Raw genomic sequence first — 20,871 nt, forward strand, 5'->3', positions numbered from 1 at the left:
TCCTTTAATTTTTCCCAATAAGGCTCTTACGGCTGCCCTTGGCTAATGAGTACGCTCCAACCTCTTTCACGTGGCTTTTCACTTTATCCACTGGGAGTAGCTTGTCAAAGTAGCAGTGACATCCCGTATAAGCAATTCCTTTGTTTGTTTTGATTATTTCTGTCATTATTAATGCTATTATTGCTATTATAACTGCCGTTGTTGTTGTTGTTGTTGTTGTTGTTGTTGTTGTTGTTGCCCTTGTTAGAATTATCGTCATCGTTATTAATGTTATTGTTATTATTAGTAATTCGTTTCAATTTCTTCACTATTACCGATCCAATGACAACGCAGTGTTAGACAAAATGCTCAAAGCGCTTATTAAAATCAATCGAAAAACAAAACAAAAACAAAAAAAAAACAAAACAAAAAAAAGAAAAAGAAATCAAATATTCTGCGGTAGGCTAGAGTCCACGGAAATTTGACACCTATCTGACTTCAAGGAGAAAAATCCAAACTTGCTTTTTGATAAATTTAGCTCTACGTTTTTTCAAGTCTCTTTATCGCTGACATAAGCAACCGCATTCGGTGAAATCGATGCGCTATTTTCAAAGTCTCTATCGCTTTTCTTATTAATCTATATTATAAAATATTTTCATTTGCATTCTATTGTATAAGAGAAGAAACTTTGCTCGCCTATTATTACGCGTGATTAGTTAATATTCTTATTGAACGAAAAACATCTCCTAATTAATAACTGAAACTCAAAATATTAAACAATTCACAGTTCAATATTATTGTAAAGCAACTACTAACAAAAGCCGCAATACTTATTAATAATAAATTTTGATAATTATACTCTTAATCTATTATTAATCACGCATTATTTACGTTTATTAAGCTCTCGTTAAAAAGAATAAGTAGAAATTTATTATTATAATTTTATGAAAGAGGATTGCACGATGTAATTGACATTCCTTTTTTATCATTTACCATCAATATTTATATAATTATGTTTTATTTGATTAGAGCACTTATAAAAGTAGTAAGATAAAATTATTTATATCAGCAATGCAATAACGAGGGATGAAATCGATGTAAATTATGTAGATTTGAAAATAATAATTAGTTATCTCTACCTACGTGTATAGGTAATCCGAACGAGTAACTTTCAATTTTCACTTTCACGTAACCTACGCTTTATCTCACTTCTTTTTACCAGCGACAGCAAAGGCTGTCGATGTATAAATATCTTTTTAAATTTAGTAATCAGTGGTGTAAGCCGCAGTTGGTAATGACAACACTGGTAATGGCAGATTGTCCTTTCTAGGCCGTAGACACCGCAAATGCATCAACTACGGCTTCATTCAAATTAAGCAGACATTCTCATTAAATTTAGCCGCTCAAATTTGTATTTAATGTCGTATCAATGATAATTCCCTACCCACGCAATTACTATTTATATAGATAATTTTCGCCAAAGCATATAAGTTTGAAGAAAAGAACAGAAAAACCGTGCCTTTACACAAAATTGCACTAATTCTCATAGTGGCCTACATTTGCCCTGCACCGTATCTCAATTATTTATTAGTTATTATTATACCCTATAAGCTCATCTGGCGTATTTAGTCTTTGCATCTTTCAACATTCAAAGACGTAGCCAACATCCAACGTCGTCCGAAATTAATGTACATGATTTTTCATATTCGATCTCGCTTTGCCATTTCGATTAATCGTTATATATTCCAATATATATTCCATATGCACAACTTCGTCCACTATTAATTGCTCTCGTGTGCGAGTAGCATTAGGAATAATTATACAGAGCTTTCAAGTCCTTAAATCGTCGCGCTAATATATTAAAGTTTACAGATTCCATTTAGCTTGAGTACTTTTTAAAGCTATAAAACTCCTCAGACTCGTGAGCGGCAATAAACAGTCATTCATTGGCATTAAAAGTTTCTTCTTTATGCGCTTCACCTGAAATTGAAATAAATAGTCCAAGTTGTTGATGTTGCGCGTATTCAAGGACGACGACGAGACGTCTGAAAAGGGGGTCAGTTTTCCTTGATTTGACTTTGATGGAGGAAGATCGTACTTTGCAATAGATTCCAAAGTAAAGATTCGCTAGCCTCGATAAGTCAAAGGTGGCACTCTTCCTTGGGCAATGGCGAAGAGGAAAAATGACTTTCGCCTTATTATAATCCATGTAACCAAGGTTTTTTTCTTAATTTTTTTTTTCTTCTTTTTTCTTTTTTCTTTTTTCTTTCTTTCTTTCTTTCTTTCTTTCTTTCTTTCTTTCTTTTTTTTAATAGAGACTGTATCAGGTAGCCAAGGTCCGGTGGATCTCTGGTTCGTTGACGACTTGATTGAATCGCTGTCGTGAATAGCATGCTTCTCCTCTCGAGAGCCCGTTCAATCTTCTTTTTTTTCCTTCTTGTTTCGGGGATCAAGGCCGCACAAATCGCGTTCTTTACATTTCCGCTGGGGATTCGCGAGCTATCGCTAGTTTCTTCGTTACTTCCCTTCCCTTCTCCACCACACTGCCACTCCCACGCCCTCACTCTTTCTGTCTAACCCTGCTTCTATCCATCTATTCGTATCTCCATCTTCCTCGATCCTACGCTGACGACGCGTGTTTGCCGTTTACGGGGAAAATCCGTATTTGTGGATCCAGGTGAAATTGGAAAATAACCATACACAAAGGTGAAATTTTTAAAATATTTTTTATTCTATAGAATCAAGTATATTCAATTAATGTTAAGAATTAAAATTGTTTTACATCTTTCATAGCTGATGCTAATAAATTTATATTACACAAGGAATATATTAATGGAAATTAGATAAAGTTTATATTAAAGAGAAGAATGTGGCAACAAAATTCTCATAAGGTATGTAAAAGTATTACTTTGCTTGTAATAATTTTGTGCAAAAAAAAAAAAAAAAATAAATAAATAAATAAATAAATAAAAAAAACAAAAACGTAAGACTACAATATCTATAAATTCCTAATATTTAAATCTATATTTCCGAATTGGATAGATATTATTGTAATTAAAAATATTATTATTCTATGGCTATAATTAACTAAACACCTCCATTCTTAATCGAACTAGATGCAATTAAAGTATTTATGTGGGAATTTCAATATCCTTCAATAGCCTTCATTTAATAAATTAACGCTTGCATAAGTAAATATTTTGCTGGATTATTTTCTAACTCTGCAGATGTCCTTCGAAACAAAAAAAAAAAAAAAAAACATCTACATTTAATAATTATAATTTATTATCGAATATTCATTTGTACAACATTCTTAATAATAGTACATCATGTTGAAATTGAGAATACGTATACAATTTATTTACCATACTCTATAAATACACTTTACACAGTGTTTTTCTTCATTTTTTCTCTCTCTTTTTTTCTTCATCTTTTCTCTTAAATAATGATATTTTTTAAATTTGAACAACAACTCATATCGACACGAATACAATCGATGTAATCTAATGTTCTTCGATTTAATCTAATTGATTTATCGCACTAATTTCAATGAATTTTTCCGTATGAAAGACGGCGACCAATAGCGGCGATGTGACATGACTTGACCGATCGGTGACTTTTTCGTATTCGATTGAAAGAGGCATAGAGAGAGAGAGAGAGAGAGAGAGAGAGAGAGAGAGAGAGAGATTGAAAAACTCTGGCCTTAGTCGGATTTTAAAAACCAAATGAGTTTACAGCTTCTCCAACTCCTAATCATTCAATATTGCCTAATGAAAGTCGTTATGTGCATTTAATATAGTCATTGGTCCGATTTGCAACGATCCCTTTATTTAATGTAAATTAATGCTTTTAATATTCGCAATAATCGCTTGCTCGTAATATATAAATAAACTTAAAATTCAAGAAAATTAACGGTTTCATAATACGAAGTGTAGATGCAAACGCTGACGCTGTCTCCATTTCCAATTGAATGCACATTTTCATAAAAAAGCTTATTGCTTACTGCTCTATAAAGTGAACGTGAATAAGATTTTGTGAATTATCGTATCGACTGTATTCATCTTTTCTACGTCTTGGATTACGCAATTCAGCAAATTCCCGTCACTCACTGCTACTCAATTCCAAAATGCACTTCTTGTGTAGTGGATTACTTATCGGATCCAGTATTACCGCACACACGATTACACAAATTACAATATTCACGCAACGAGCGTTTGCCAGAGAAATTGTTTTTTCCTTTTTGTTTTAACATTTTTCTCTTTTCCTTTATCGCGCAACTATTTCTTCGATAATGAGCTCTTGCACTTTGCCTTTTCAGCTATTATATTTCCGAATATTACATTGCGGACTGCGAGCGCAAGAATCTCTTCTATACTCCCGCATAAATAAAACCGCCAAATAAGTCATTTGCCGTAAAATTAATAATTAACATTCGTTTATTTATAAAATCATTACTAAATCATCATTAAAAGTCGTTATAGCATATTGCAAATATTAAGATATGTTAAGGAATATGTTATAAAACGTATTTAATTATCGAAAAATGGTTATAAAATATGAATTTTTCATTCGTGTTATAATATATTTATGTGAATACTATATTCTTAACAATTGTAGAAGTCGATCGTTTTTTGTTCAAATTTTCATAAACTATTAGTCATCTATTATCAATAATACAATAATGTAAAATAGGTCTAAGAGAAAATTTCATAAATTTTGTCCTTAACGATAAACAACAATGTATCACAAAAATGTAAGTGTAATAACACAAATATAAATGGCATAAATAGCAATAATTATGATGAAATACGAAGCCAATGTATATAATTATTCACATTAATATAATTTGCTTTAGATGCTCTGCTGTTTTCACGCATCCGATTTTATTTTTAACTCATATCAATAAACAATGTTAAATTAATTATTTCTACACTGAAAGTTGAACTTTTCCCCATATCTTCGATAATTGTAGATATTAATTTATTATTCACACGTCCTGTTGATTTGAACACATATAAGTAACTTATGAATTATGAATTTATTATCCACGTGTAGACGTATTCGTTTGACTAACATAAAAGACTATTTATATTATGGGATATATTTAATATACAATTATGTTGGAGAGATTTTGTTACTGGAATATACTGATCTGCATTTATACATAATCAACTTTTTTATTTATATTTATGACGGAGTATTTATCCTAACTTAATTATTTTCATCCTCCATAAATTCTATTAGATTTGACGAATATTATGCAAGTTTGTTTTATATTGCTGATAGATGAGATTAAACGATATCGTAATTGTATTATCTTCGATCATTTATCATATTAGTAAGTTTTATTAGATTCTTATTTTTTACTTTCTACGAACCTAAAAAAATCAATAATCATTTACTTATTATTAGGTATGCTTATATATTATATATATATATATATATATTATTGCTTTTATTTAGCATTAGAATTTTCAAATCGATAATTAGTATACTTAGGCAACTAAAAAATTATTATATTTCTTATCTGTCGATAGAAAAATTATTTATACATATGTGGTCAATATTTTATCTTCGTTATTTATATCTTAAAAATATCAGTTTGAATCAAAATGAAATTGTCATCGCTATAAGAAATAACAATATGTATAAGGAAAAATTTCCATAATCAATCCATTTCATAATTTCATAAATGAAGAAAATAATTACTTCAATATTACCAATTTTGATTTAATTTTATTGAAACGTATTAATTTTTTTATTTTTTAAATTTTTATTTAGTTTACTTAGAATCGCTATGAATACAATTTCCGTAAAATTACTTTTTCTTTCCAGTGTGGTGAGAAAATATATTTGTAATGCACTGATAAATTATGAAATTTATATTTTTATTTTCGAATTATATTATCATTATGTAAATCATAATAATAGAGTATTTACGTTGTCAAATCAAACGACATCTAAACTAATTATTGAAACTTATTCCTAAGAAATATTATTATTATTATTATTTGTAGAATAGATGAACTAAATTAAATACCAAATTAAATAAATGTCCGTCATTAATTAAGATTAAATTATATTATTATATTTAAGATTAAAGTAATGTAGTGCATAAACATTGATCTTTGCAAATTATGAAGGGAAATAATTAATTTAAAGACATAAGATTTATTGATATATTTCAATCATATAAATAGCAGTCTTTAAATATTTAATGAAGCATTAACTTCATAATATAATTTTGGTTTTTAGTGAACTTAGTAACATGCTTATTTACCTATTTTAACTTCTTTTATTTTAACTTATGGCACCTCTACATTAATATATAGTAATATATAGTTCATATTTTACCTGTAAATCCCAAAGTTCTATAAATACACACTAATGAATATTTATTAATAACATACTAGATGTTAAATTGCTTTAACAAAAAATTGCTGAAAGGGGCGTCGGGAGGGGGGGGGAATATTATTTTCAAATTTTGCCATAAATCTCATTATTACTACAGAGAACTGTAAATTAATAATTACTATTAAAAATATTGAATCTAATAAGATTACAATGATATATATATATATATATATATATATATATATATATAACTAAATAACTGTAAGGTATAATATTCTATTAAAAAAAAAAAAAGAGAAAAAAATCAATTATTGTATAATGCATAAGTAACAGACGTAGATTAGTTTTTGTATAAGAAATAAAAAAATTATTTCTACATTTATATTATTTTGGAATTGAATATAACGAAATGACAACAACAACAACAACAACAACAACAACAACAACAATAACAACAACAACAAATATGTATATATTTATAAAGTATATTTAATCTTTGAAAAAAGTATAAAATTTTCAACAATATAAGAAATGTGAAGAAATAATATTTGGATAAAAATTATAATTAAGCGACAAATAATGAATTTATTTACAATGTATAGTTTATCAGAACAATTAAAAAAATTAAATTCAATTAAAATTATTGCATTTATAATAGTAATTAGATATTAGTAACTATTATATACCATAAGCAATGATAATTAATAATAATGGTAAAACGTGATCGCTTCAGGTATCGGTCAATGCTCACATACTTTATCTAAGCTTCGAAGTTTAAATATCTTTGTTTATTTAAGGAAATGAAGAAAAAAAGCAATTGTAATTGTCTTCATAAAAATATTAAAAGTTCCCTAAAAAATATGACTGGCAATGCAAATTTACAAATACTTTTGGAAATGATAAGATATATAATTTCTAATAATAATTTACTTTTATAAATATTCATTTGGAATGCTCGTTATAATGTTAGTGACATAACGGATTAATTACATTTTCTTATATATTGCTTATGAAATTGTTTATCATGAATATATATATATATATATATATATATATATATATATAGCGTAATAATTTTTTTATTAAAATTTGTTTAAAAAGTATAATGTCGCTATTTTATACAACGTTCAATTGAAATTAATTTAAATTTCAATATAGAATGTGAAAAATCATGTCTTTTGAATGAACAATAATTATTCAGCAAATTATATGATTTCGAAAAATATTTATAAATTATAATATCGTGTTATTTAACAGTAAGAAGATTAAAATAAAATGCAACAATATTGAAAATTGAAAAGAGAAGCAGTTTTTTTATATATGATAATTTACCAGAAAATTGGTCATCAATCATCATTGAATTTTGCAAACAATACGCTTATAATTCATTATGATTATCTCAGCAAAAAATAAAACAATTATTTAATCTAATAGAAACGAAAAAAGATTACGACTCTTAATGCAAACGATGATATTATTAATTAATATGATTTGAGAAACTTGTTTGAATTTTGTAATGCACAAGCGTTATTTAAATGGTTATCGGTACAAGACTGCTGGCCAAAGAAGAATTTTGGTTCTAAGCTTTTTGACAAAAACAAAAACAAAAAATAAAAAACAAAATAGTAGCAAAATAGTAACAAAATAGTTTGAAGCATTCTAGATATTATATTTTTGAAAAAGCTGAGAACTAAAATTCGCTCTTTCTCGTAATTATTGATAATTGAATAATACTAATCTTATTATGAAAGTTTGTTCAAGAAAAATTTACCATTCACTTTTAATTAAATTTGAATAACATAATAAAAAAAAACGTGAGCAATACAAAATGAATAATGTAAAACTTTAAATTACCTATCATTGTAATGAAATAACATTTTATTTATTTATTTCAAATTTATACAATTTTTATGTTGTTGTTGTTGTTGTTGTTGTTGTTATTAGACTGATAATATTGCAAGGAATATTTAACGTCAGATGTATATTGTTTGGGAATTTTGTGATGGCACACGAGATGCCGCAGAAAATAAGTTCCGTAAGTGATAAAGAAAATATTAATCTTGAGAATTAATTATGATCTGGATAATCGGTCGAGTCTCCGTGGAGCTTTGATTATAAAATATCGGCGTTGATTGAAAACGATCGGCAATTGTAATTTTACAAATTCCGCGGTACGAGAAAATTATTAAAACTAGGACATTTAACTGTACTCGCAGGATTTTAATAAATACACTTTAATGCTTAAATAAGACATAAAAATACATGTACATATATGTAAATATTAATTATATGTTGGTAGAGGATATAATACAATGATACATTATTAATTAATAAAATATTGTAAAACTGATTATCTTATGAAATTGGCAATGAAACTGGTAATGGAAAAAAAAAGAGTTGAATTAAAATGTTTAAAAAATATAAAACATTTTATTATTTTAATTCACTAATTATACCTATAAATATCTAAATTAATCAAAATAAATAAAATATGAATGTTTATTGTTTATTAACAATGTATCTTTAATTAAATTTCAATACTTTCAATACAATCTTTTTGATTTTATAAAAAATAATTACAAAATTAAGTAATTAGGAATATTAGCAGTTCATCAGAAACTGATATAACCTGTATTTACTTTCTAGCCGTATGATAGTTTTCATTAAACCAATCGACAGTCTCCTTAATCGCTTCTTCAAAAGGTGTGAAAGAAAAGTTTGGCAAGAACTTTCTGAGCTTAGCGTTACTCGCTGTTTTTTTATATTGGCCATCAGCCGCTGTCGTATCATATATAATATTTCCTTTAAAATCAAATGCCTTGGCTAACGCCTCAGCTGCCTGGGCTATCGATACTTCTTCCGACTCATCGACTGTTGGAAATTTTTATTGTTATCAATTATTATTTAACGCAATAGCCATAACTTTGTCTTATAAATAAATATTACCTGATAATATGATTGGTTCCACTGAATTATATTCCCTGAGTACCCATATAATCAGTTTTGCTAAATCTATACTGTATATAAATTGGCGTAGTGGCTTACCAGTCCCTAAAACTGTAAGACTCTTATTTTCTGTACTATCTGTAATGACAAATATATTATGAAATTTCGCGTCTCTAGAATATTAGATATTTATTGAAATTAAAGAGAATTACCATCGTGTAAAAGATCGTACAGCTTTCTCATTAATCCAGGAATAACGTGACTAGCATCTTTTTGAAAATTATCGTGAGGTCCAAACACGTTGCATGGAATTACGCTCGTGTACATTCTACCGTATTGTTTGTAATAGCCTTTATTCTGTATATCGACTAATCTTTTGGCATAACTGTATCCATAATTTGATGGATGCGGTGGTCCATTATGGACCTTCAAAACAAAAATAAAATATTTAATAAATTGCAATTGAATTTTCATTAAATCTCTTACCATTGTCTCGTTTATTGGATACGTTATTTTATCCGGAAAGATGCAAGTAGAAAGACAAGAGACCACTTTTTTAACGTCGTGTTCGTGTGCGGTTTGAAGCACGTTATCATTCATGTGTAGATTGTTACGCTGTTCATTGTATTCAATGTTTATTGGTATTAATAAATGTAATCGATATACTTTGCATTACTTACCAAAAAATCTAAATTATTACTCATATTGTAGTAGAGACCTCCAACCATAGCCGCAAGATGAATAACGTGCGTAGGTTTATATTTATCGAATAATTTACTTACGTTCTGTTTGTCACTGAAAAGTTATATCATTATTATAGCCGCCATAACGAATAATCGATGTTAGGTAGTTGAAACGAACCATAAATCCGCATCTTTTGAATTAACAAAGATCCACTTTTCATTGTCAAGTTTGTCGGTCTTAACGACTGTTTGAATAGCTTGACCAACTAAGCCAGTACCCCCTGTGACTAAAATAATTTTCTGTTCTCCTGGCATCTGCAAAAATAATTGAACAAGTAAATAAAGTTTTATCATAGAGCATAGAGCGTAGAGCAATGAATTGCAATATGTTAAGAAGCAATCGTAGGACAGACAATTAATTATAATACTCATGCCGTCGCGAATACCGCACAAAATAAACAGTTAAGGACATTTTTTAATGAAAAATTAATATGACATTGCCAACATTGCCACTTGTAATAATACATCATTATTTAACGTATTATTTACCGTATGTACTTAACAATAATAACTTTATAATTTTCAAATACATGGTGTAGTTATGTTTATATCAATTTATATCAATAAATATCTTCATACCTTTCATGTAATTGGTAAATTAAAAGCCTTTAATTCTCCTAGAGATACGATAGAAGTTTTTTTTTACATATATATGCCTTAGCCAGTAATATTATAATTCCATATGTAACAATTTGAAAAAAAAAAAAAGAAAAAAAGAAAAAAAAATAAATAAAAGAAAGAAAGAAGATAAATAGATATATAGAGTAAGACTTGTAAGGTAGGGAATTGGAACTTGGGACTGTATTAGGTATATTTAAACTTTTAAACACGTTTGCATTTATACGGTTGGAACTGCAAATTCCTAGGTAATGACATGTAACTGGCTGGTATCTGATTATTTGCCGTAATATCACAAAAGTTTTTTCATTTCTTCGATTTTATGAGCATTACCGATATGTACACTACTGGCCGGAGGAGGAGGGGGAAGGGGAAGGGGAAGGGCGGGGGAGGGGGGGGTCTAATAATAAATGCCATAATTAATTGACAGATCATCGATCGTGAAAAAGTGAATGCACTTGGTTATTAATATTATATTTACGCATTTGGATTATAATTTGCGTTGAAGCGAAGAAAGAAAAGGTCAATTAGCCACGGTTTAATATATTATACCGCGGATTTTGAATTTCAAGTCGTATATTATTTCATTTATTCAATCGCTTACGTGTGAACTGGTCGTTTAAAAATAATAAATAAATTAGGTTTTTAGGCAATATTTATTATATTCTCTGTTTGTTCGTACTGCAAAGATTGATATCTCCTCCATTAACAAATCCCATGAATTACTTATACATAATTTATAATGCTTTATTAATATACAATTTATGCGTGTTCATTTAACTATTAACAAACATATTTTTTTTATAATTTTTAACTCCCAGAACCTTAATATAATTTAAACATGTTTTTAAAAGTTTATTTTACAACACTTTGGACAATTAATTATTGGTAATTTGAAAGCAAGTAGCCATGTATTTCAAAATATAACATAAATTTCAGAAAGTCTTAAGGGAATAACTTTAAACGATACATTGATAAAATTATATAATATATTTTACACTGCTTTTACAAATATTTCCTTCATCGATGGTATCTTTCCTATTTATAATAATATTTAAAATAAATAATATTTTCAATCACAATTTAACATTGTGGCTAACGAAGAAATATCCTACCAGCGTAATAATTTAATAACTATTCCTTTTTCATTTGCATGATTTATTCATTTCCATATTCTTGAATATAATCAATGACAATAATTATTTAATCGATGCTTTTGGGAAATTCAGGTAATTCTAATATAACCGAGGCTCCTGCCATTTTACTTCCGTAATGACCTGACCAATAACGTGTATCTTGTCCACCATGAATAAATTTAATGCTTCGCAATCCTTTACCATAATCTCTAAATTCATGTTCAAACTGTAATAAAAGAATTAATTTTCTTACAGAACTTTGTTTAATATTCTTGCTTTTAAGTCAATATTAATTACTTTGAACCATTTGTTTTGGTCTCCATGCTCCAAGAGCTTCTTATAATTGTAAGAAGCAAACAGTTCTTCGGAATCAAGCTTTTCTTTTAATAATTGTACCGTACAGTTATATACAGCCGGACAGTCCCATCGACAGCTATAATACTCACTTACCTACAAAAAAATAAACGAGGAGTTTTAATTTATCTTAAAATTACATTATTGCAATTAAAAATATTATTATCAATAATATTGTGATAAAAAATGTCATTATCTTGTGAAGGTATTCAACAGCATCTCTAATGTTATACTTTATTCTTATAATTTTGTTTTTAACATTAATATATTCAACAATTGGAATATTAAATTTATAATGAACTATTATTAATAATATATTAAATAGATATCATTAACTTAAAAATCAACGTTACCGTTCAACGTAATACCTTTATTATAGGTTGTAAATTATCTAACAAATACTTTGAAAATCCTTGTTCTATCAAATTTATAACTTGAACTTTTAAACATTTGTTATAAGAAGTAACGAAGCATGCATTTTCTCCATTAAATATTGGATCTTCGGGCAGCGGTGGTACGCCTATAGGTGGACATTCGACTGCCCAACCATTGCCACCAAAATTCAAAATTGTCCAATTATTAGGGAACAATGTAGTTATATTATTTATTATCAAATTTTTATAAAAAGGCTTCTTGTCACAAATAAAGTAATACTTAGCCCACATTGTACTTTCATCTACAGGTAATGCATGACCTAATGTTATTTCAGCCTTTTTACGCCAAACATAACTTTTAATAAGAAAATTCCAACGTTTACAAACTATTTGACAGCTAACTAAGGTTTTATGATCAATGTAGCAAAGTATTGTGGATAATAATTCTTCAGGAATATATTTATCATTGACTATTAGTCCATTATTGCATGTTTCATCATATGTAATACGGTTTTCTGATATTGTCATATTCCTTAATTTATCAGGAAACTGTTCCATATTGTTTACAAATAGATAATAAAAAAAAAAAAAAAAAAAAAAAAAAAAAAAAAAAAACGATTAACTAACCTTGAAGCAGAATGTAGTAACTAATATTCCTCTGTCGTTTGCTTAGATTATGACTACGAAAGTGAGAAATTAAAATGATTACAATAAAGAAAGAATTATAGAATAAATCTTATGACAAAGTTTTTTCAAACCATTGCCAATAAATTACCTTTACAACTATTTCTTTTTAATAGGAATGATAAAGTACGCATCAATTATTATGAACGCTCTTGGATAGTTCAATATAATAATTATATTAATGTATCCCTCACGTCTACATTATTCAGCATAATTATTATTTAATATGAATATTGATCAATGATAATATTTATTATTTGATTTATAAAACAAATAAATGCAGCAGGATAATATGTCTAATTTTTCATTAGTTAATCAACTGGATTTGCTTAGTTATCTTTTTCATTGTGATTATAATTATTTCATAAATTAAGAAATTGACGAGAAAAGAAATGTCAATCGACTTCTCTTTACATTTTATCTCAATTCACCACTTTTAAATCCTTACTCTTACTACACCACATAACATTTTAATAAATTAGGTAAAACTAAAAGCGTTACAAGTCTATTAAAGAATTTCGAACTTGGGAATTATGTGATAAAATTCCACCATATTTAAAACAAACATTCTGCGTAATTGCAAAAATAAAAAACGATATCTTAATATCGCATCTCTTCGATGTAAATTATTTTTTAAATTTAAGTGCAAAATAATTTTTATAAACCGTCTAATAAAAATTATTTTTTTTTTTTTTTTTAATTTAAATGTCGTAACATTGGCATTTACCTATAATGTCAATATGCTATTATTTATTATGTCATTTGATTTAGTAAAAATATTTAAGATACTTAAAATAATTATACGCAAATATATATATATATATATATATATATATATATATATATATATGTATATTACAAATATAAATAATGAACTCTAATTTTCTAATATTTCATCTAAAATTTCCCATCAAAACTGTCTTGTTATTATTTAATCATAAATATTTTACTAAATATTAAATTTTTTTTTAAAATAATATCTCGATCGCTCCAGTAAATACATTTATTTCAAACCTTTTCGTCCATTTTTCATACCCTATAGTTCTTTTTACTATGTTTATTCAATTATTAAACATACTGTTCGTAATGTTTGGCAACAGGTTTTACGTTGCATGCAAACTTTAAATTCCAATTGATTAATTCATTATCGTTAGCATTTGCTGGATTTACTCTCTGCTCAATATTAAAACTTTTTAAAAAATTATACATTAAGATCTTGAAGATTTTACTGACTTCAAATATATCGAATACAATAAAATGGAATTTTCGAAGGGAATATATAAGCTTACAGAGCTTTGATTAAAGCTCATGGCGCAGTGTAAAATAAAATTTATAGCTTAGAGAAATTAGAACGATTAAGGGGGAAAAAAAAAAAATTCTACATTCAGTCTTTTTCTAATAAACGTAAATTATTCTTTATATTTATTTCCATTAATGAGACAGCGTTATTTAAAATTTCTATTCCTTCATTCAAATCACAAGCGTAGTTTATTTATAAATTTGCATTGGTGTATTAAAATTTTACTAATTTTTTACATTTTGTTTTTCTTATACCTTGTGATCTCTAGGTTTATAATGCCAATTTTATATTATTGAAGAAAACTATTATTCCAAGTATTTAGCTGAAACTTTAGTATTGCAATTAATAAGCGATATTTTAGACTTAACAGTCAATCACTAATAAATAGATTTATTACAGTTTATCAATAATAAAACTGAATAGAAACATTAAAAAAACAATAATAAACATCAAAAGCAAAAGGACGTAAAATTATTCATTGTGATAAGTAACTATGAATACCTTTTGATATTTAATTAGAACGCGATTTCTCTTATATTTTATGAACATTCTTTAAATAACAAATTTAAAAGCTCTTCGAACATTACCTTTAAAAATTTAAAAAAAAAAAAAAAAAAAAAAAAAAAAAAAAAAAAAAAAAAAAAAAAGAAGTAGGCAAATAAATAAATGAATCGTAAAAAAAAACTTTCCTTTTACTCTTTTATAAACACAATTAAGAGTGTCATATTGCAGGTTCGAGAATGAAAGTTTCATGAAATTTCTTATACGTCCTATAAATAAAATCACAGGTTCCTCTAAAATCGATAATCGTCCAGTAAAAGGAACAACTAAGGTTACTAGAAATCTTGATAGAATGGTCATTAGAAATCGACGTATTGTACTTTGTTTGGTGATCAACCGTTTTCTTCCAACTGTAAATCAGTCAATATTATTGTATTTACGACAATAAATAAACTGTCGTATTATTTGTTGCTATTCATGGATTTCATGGATTTATGCTTAGACTGAAAGTAACTAAATGTCAAATTTGCGCAAACATCTGCATGCGAATGCAAACGTCTTCATTAATACAATAATTATTAGTAATAATTCAATGTAATTGTAAATAAGTAAATTTACACATTATCCAATAACCTACAAAACGTCAAAAATCATGATGAAAACAAATAAGGTATAATATAGCGAAACATTATAAAAGTTAATGAAAATGATAATTCGGCCGTCTATTCGTAAGATTTATAACCTATTAACTACATAGGTTTCTATTCTTTTCATTAATAAATGTCAAATTAACTAGTTTGATTTTCAGGTAAAGAAACTCAAAGTAAATTTTGCCGAAGAGCAACACGAAAAATCCTTAAATTATTATGAAAAAAATAAAATAACTTATGACGAAATAAGTAGTAACGGTTCAATAATTGAAAATAAAAGCATTCCTGATGAATTATTATCGAAAATACTTTGTGGTACCGATCATAAGGCATTACTTATTTGTCAATTAGTTTGTAAGCATTGGCATTATCTCATTCGTAGCTATGTTTGGCATAAAAAAGCAGAACTTACAATAGGTAAAGCCTTACCTATTAGCGAAAAAATACCCTGGACAATATATTACTTTATTTGTGATAAGAAGCCATTTTACAAAAATTTAATAAAAAACCATTCCGGTGAGGATGGATTTAGCGCATATTGGGGTATAATTGAAAATGGAGGTCACGGCTGGAATGTAGAGCGTCCTCCTACAGCTGTTAAGCCATTACCGGATGATCCAGTTTTTGAAAATAAAAATTATTGTTTTGTCACTTCATTTAGCAAATGCTGGAAAGAACAAGTAATTAATTTGATAGATGAAGGATTTTCTGAATATTTGTTAGATTATTTACAACCGACAATAAAGGTATTGATATAATAATGATAAAAAAAAACTTGTAATTGTCTTGTATAAAAGATATAAATTTATAAAACAAATAAGCTTCAATATATATATATATATGTAACTATTAATAGTATTTTGTTTTAAAATTACATTAAATTTTTTTAATATAGATGGTAATAATGTGCATTAATAAATAGTTTTATCCATAATTTATCTGAAACGTATTGTCGCTGCTTATCGATCTTTTTATAAATCACTTATAAATTATTTACAATTTCAAAAGGATTTTAAATAAATAAATATGTAAATGATACTATTGCAATCTTTAATTTTATTACAGGTAAGCGAATGGTTTTGCTGTCGACCCAATGTTCCAGCGGTTTACGAATGTACAATTAAATTACTTCGCGAACAGAAATCCGATAGAACAGCCATAGAAGCCTTAAGTTATAGCAAAATTTTAGAAGGAGAACAGATGAATCAATGGTTTCAAGTTAGTAGTAATTATTACACAATAGAACTATAATTAATGGTATAAATAATTATTAAAATATTTTTATCGCTGACAGTTTACGCATGAATTTAAAAACTATGGGAAAGGACTGAGGAAAATAAAATTTTGTCATGGTGGTCAAGACAGGTCTTATGTAGTTGGTAATTGCGGAAGTAAAATGGCTGGAGCTTGTGTTCAATTGGAAATAAGAACTTAATTTAGGCAAATTCTACAAAATATACACTTTTATTATCTATAATAAAGCATAGTACAAAATGAGAATTGGGCAAAGATACTTTTTCTCGGTATTTAATTGCTCAAATAAGCGGTATATATATTTAAAGTTTTTGATTATTAAATAAAATTTTTTTATCCGAAATAAATGTTCAAATATCTATTTCATACAAAAAAATCTAGTCTTACAACCATTTAAAGGCAGAAATTTTATATCTGTGTATAAAAGAAATGCTTAACTAAATTTTTATATAACGTTTTTGTCAATTTAAAAAATTAAAATAAGACCAACTGTGATAAATTAGTTTTTTTATTTTTTTATATTTTTTGCTAGGTATTTCTTCTTTTTAAGTTTTAAAGTTTCATATTGCACACAAAATACATATGATTGTTTTGTATGAACGATTTCAATAAAAAATCAACTTTTCTATTGCATTTATTTCTTTGTAATATGTTACGAAATAAAACTATGTAAAGCTATAAATGTATTACACATTATTCATCGAATAATTAAATTAATTTAACCTATCGTTCTTATTTTCCTTCTTGATTTGTAAAATAACGACGATATAGATTCAATTATCTAAATAAATCATTGCATATAATAAAAAAGACTTACGAATTAATTAGATACTTTTATTCTTTCTACATGTTAAAAGATTCATAGTAATATTTTAACTTTTAATGTACGACATATTAATCTACATATTAATTTTCGGTAAACATTCTCTAAGAATTATAATAAAACTGTAAACACGTATTTTTTATTTTTTATATTTAATCGATTAAATTAAATGTTTAAAAACAATGTAAATATCAAAATTAAATTTGTAATTTTATAAGTATTTAAATAATTTTAAATATCAAAAATAATTATATAATTATGTGTAAATAATTTTTTAAATACACATGCATGCTATCGTGTGCGTGCATATATATATATATATATATATATATATATATATATATATATGTACATACATACACACCTAAGAATTTTATTTTATGCAATGCTCAAGTAATTTTATTACATTAATGTAATAGTGTAGTACGTCAAGAAAAACTAATAATCCATTAATTTTATTACAACTATGTAAAGACTCTTAATTTACATTTAAAAATCACATTTTAAAAACTTATTATGTAAAATTTTATTCAAAATAAAATCAATCGTTATATTAATCATCAATTAATCAGTTCTAGAATTTATATTTTATTAACATATCATACTACACTTTTATGATTTACAACTATTAATTTATTACCTTCTAAGATGACATTAGACATTTGTAATAATATATGCTTATTGCATATTGTTATAAATATTACTATTGTCTATAGTATGTCTATAGTAATTATAATATTGATTTCTATCAAATAAATTTATGAAAGTTATTTAGCTTTTATTACCTTTATATACTTGTATAGAGTAAATTCAGATAGAAATTTTTTGTTTGTCTGTAGTTATTAAAAATAAAGTAAATATATGTATTCCCGTTGCGAATGAAATTTAAGCTTTTTTTATTACTAATTTATATAAACTGTTTAGAAATGTGTGTTAAATCATAAATTTAAATGTTGAAAAATTAATTCTCATCCTTTTACAACAATGCCCCATCAATAAATGGATTAATAACAAAATTTATTTTCCAAGCGTTGTAATTCTTTCAATAACGTTAATTGTCAAGGGATAATCTAATAATTATATTTAAAACAAATCGGAATAAACCACGTATATATTATATAACTGTTAAAAGTTACTTAAAATAAGATCTTTTTTTATAAATATTTTAGTTCATTTTAATACTGCTATACATATATTACATATATAATTGTTCAAGTTGCTATGTTTTTTTTAATTCTATATTTACTATTGAGAATAATCACTGTTTTTGTAACGAGCGAGGTTTTATCATAAAATCATTTTTTCTTTTTTAAGTAATGAAAAAGTAAAAGTACTTATATAAATAAAATATACAACATAATTTACAGACTAAAATCAGTAAACTGATATTTGATATAAAAGCCTATCTCGATTAAAGTATTATATGGCACAGAATGTTAAACAATCAAGTATAATTAAATTAATCTATTTTGTGCATTATTACTTTTATGGATACATGTAAAGGCATTCTTGACAGCAGATTTGACACTACAAAGTATATAAATTGTTTATTGTGCTCAAATAATATCTAAAATATATTTTGAACTCGTAATCAATAATGTATATAATTCCTTGTATGCATTACATACTTACAAACATTTAGTTTACATTTAATAATTTTACTGCCGATATCTGTATGTATACTTTTTCTCACGTCTACAAACAAAAAATGGAAGCTCGTTAATATTTTCAAAAAATTAATTACCTTTCGATATATTACAAAACATATTAAACAAAATTTTATTTATAAACTTTTTCATACTTGGAAAAATTTCAATTTATAATTAATCCGATAATATCGTCATTGATTAATGATGTAGCGTAGCAACTTTACAATATTGTTAATAAATATTTTATATCTTGTTAATTTTTTATTACATTTTCACTTTCCGTTAGAGTTTTATCCTACTTTTACACAACTGCTTCTTCATTCTATCATGTATATATCATATATCATATATCATATATCATATATCATATATCATATATCATATATATATATATATATATATATAGGACATAAGCTATCAATAAATCAGCACACATCATTTACGACTTTTCTAAATTTACAAATACTTTCTTAATGTCTATATTTTATAACGATAGATAAGTTATGACCTCGGGAAATGGCTCTTATATAAATCAATAGGTATAAGGAATCGGCCATTTCGATAAACAAACGTAATTGTGAGCCATTCGCAACGATTCGTAAAGTTCCCTCTTGATTATTTCTTTTAATTGACACTGCATGTGGCAAGAGATGAGCTGCTGTTAAATTAAAGCGAATCCGTTTCTTCGTTTAACGCTCATTCAAACCGCTCATTTTGGCCTTTTTGTTATATGGAGATGTTGGGAGTAAAATTCATTGAAAATCCGAGATAATTTTGCCAATATATTAACGAGTTCTTATAAATTTGATCATTGTGAAACACGGAGCAAACGGACTAAGAGCCAGATTTAGCGAAAGTGTCTTCAGTTTTTGTTTCAATAACTCTAGAGATGAAGGATACTTTATTATTATTTATTTTTTTTTTTTTTTTTTTCGAGCCTTTCGTCGTTTTTCCTGCTTAAAAGTGCAATGTGTTCGGATTCCAGTAATATTGACAAGTTTTGTGTTCTAACTATTGACGAATTAATCATTTCGAGAATTCAAATATTAATGTTCGTACATCTATTGGAGGAGATTGAGGTGAAGAGAAAGAGTATACATAAGTAATAAGTCAATATATTATTTACAATTTAGTTACTGTTGATGACTGGATAAATTCACAGATTCATTTCGATTGCACGAGATGGCAGTGATCACGATAATATACTCGCGAACAGAAAATGCATCAAAGCTTTTCAAAAATGCATATATCTGAATCTACTAATTAATGCGAATCTTTACTTTTTTCATGGATTTCTCGATTTTGTTTTACGCATTCTCTACCGCTCTCTTTCTTTCTCTCTCTCTCTCTCTGTATATATATACATACATACATACATATATATATATATATATACATATATATATATATATATATATATATATAGTGCTCCGCGCGCGTGTTTGTACGTGTAATAAATTGAGTCGACCTTTTTTTTTTTTTTTTTTTTTTTTTTTTTTTTTTTTT

The 20,871-nt window shown here is 26.4% G+C and overlaps 3 protein-coding genes across 3 annotated transcripts; 1 reads left to right on the top strand and 2 right to left on the bottom strand.

The window, feature by feature from the left end:
• Window positions 1–8,918: 8,918 nt before the first annotated feature.
• On the bottom strand, window positions 8,919–10,964 carry Gmer (GDP-L-fucose synthase-like protein). Its single transcript, XM_011503459.1, has 7 exons — window positions 10,853–10,964; window positions 10,141–10,277; window positions 9,960–10,074; window positions 9,766–9,894; window positions 9,492–9,705; window positions 9,280–9,417; window positions 8,919–9,204 (listed from the first exon to the last, which is right to left on the bottom strand). Exons 2-7 carry the CDS (start codon window positions 10,275–10,277, stop codon window positions 8,969–8,971), a joined length of 969 nt encoding a protein of 322 aa, XP_011501761.1. The 5' UTR covers window positions 10,853–10,964; the 3' UTR covers window positions 8,919–8,968.
• Window positions 10,965–11,817: 853 nt separating this feature from the next.
• On the bottom strand, window positions 11,818–13,098 carry LOC105365324 (F-box only protein 2). Its single transcript, XM_011503460.1, has 3 exons — window positions 12,499–13,098; window positions 12,074–12,226; window positions 11,818–12,002 (listed from the first exon to the last, which is right to left on the bottom strand). Exons 1-3 carry the CDS (start codon window positions 13,060–13,062, stop codon window positions 11,844–11,846), a joined length of 876 nt encoding a protein of 291 aa, XP_011501762.1. The 5' UTR covers window positions 13,063–13,098; the 3' UTR covers window positions 11,818–11,843.
• A 2,175-nt stretch (window positions 13,099–15,273) lies between these two features.
• On the top strand, window positions 15,274–17,208 carry LOC105365326 (F-box only protein 44-like). The gene is made up of 4 exons (XM_011503461.1): window positions 15,274–15,659; window positions 15,798–16,385; window positions 16,705–16,857; window positions 16,934–17,208. The coding sequence occupies exons 1-4, from the start codon at window positions 15,642–15,644 to the stop codon at window positions 17,072–17,074; spliced, it is 900 nt and encodes a 299-aa protein (XP_011501763.1). The 5' UTR covers window positions 15,274–15,641; the 3' UTR covers window positions 17,075–17,208.
• Window positions 17,209–20,871: the final 3,663 nt, after the last annotated feature.

This window comes from Ceratosolen solmsi, unplaced genomic scaffold, assembly GCF_000503995.2.
Source record: "Ceratosolen solmsi marchali unplaced genomic scaffold, CerSol_1.0 scaffold33, whole genome shotgun sequence".
Lineage (NCBI taxonomy): Eukaryota > Metazoa > Arthropoda > Insecta > Hymenoptera > Agaonidae > Ceratosolen > Ceratosolen solmsi.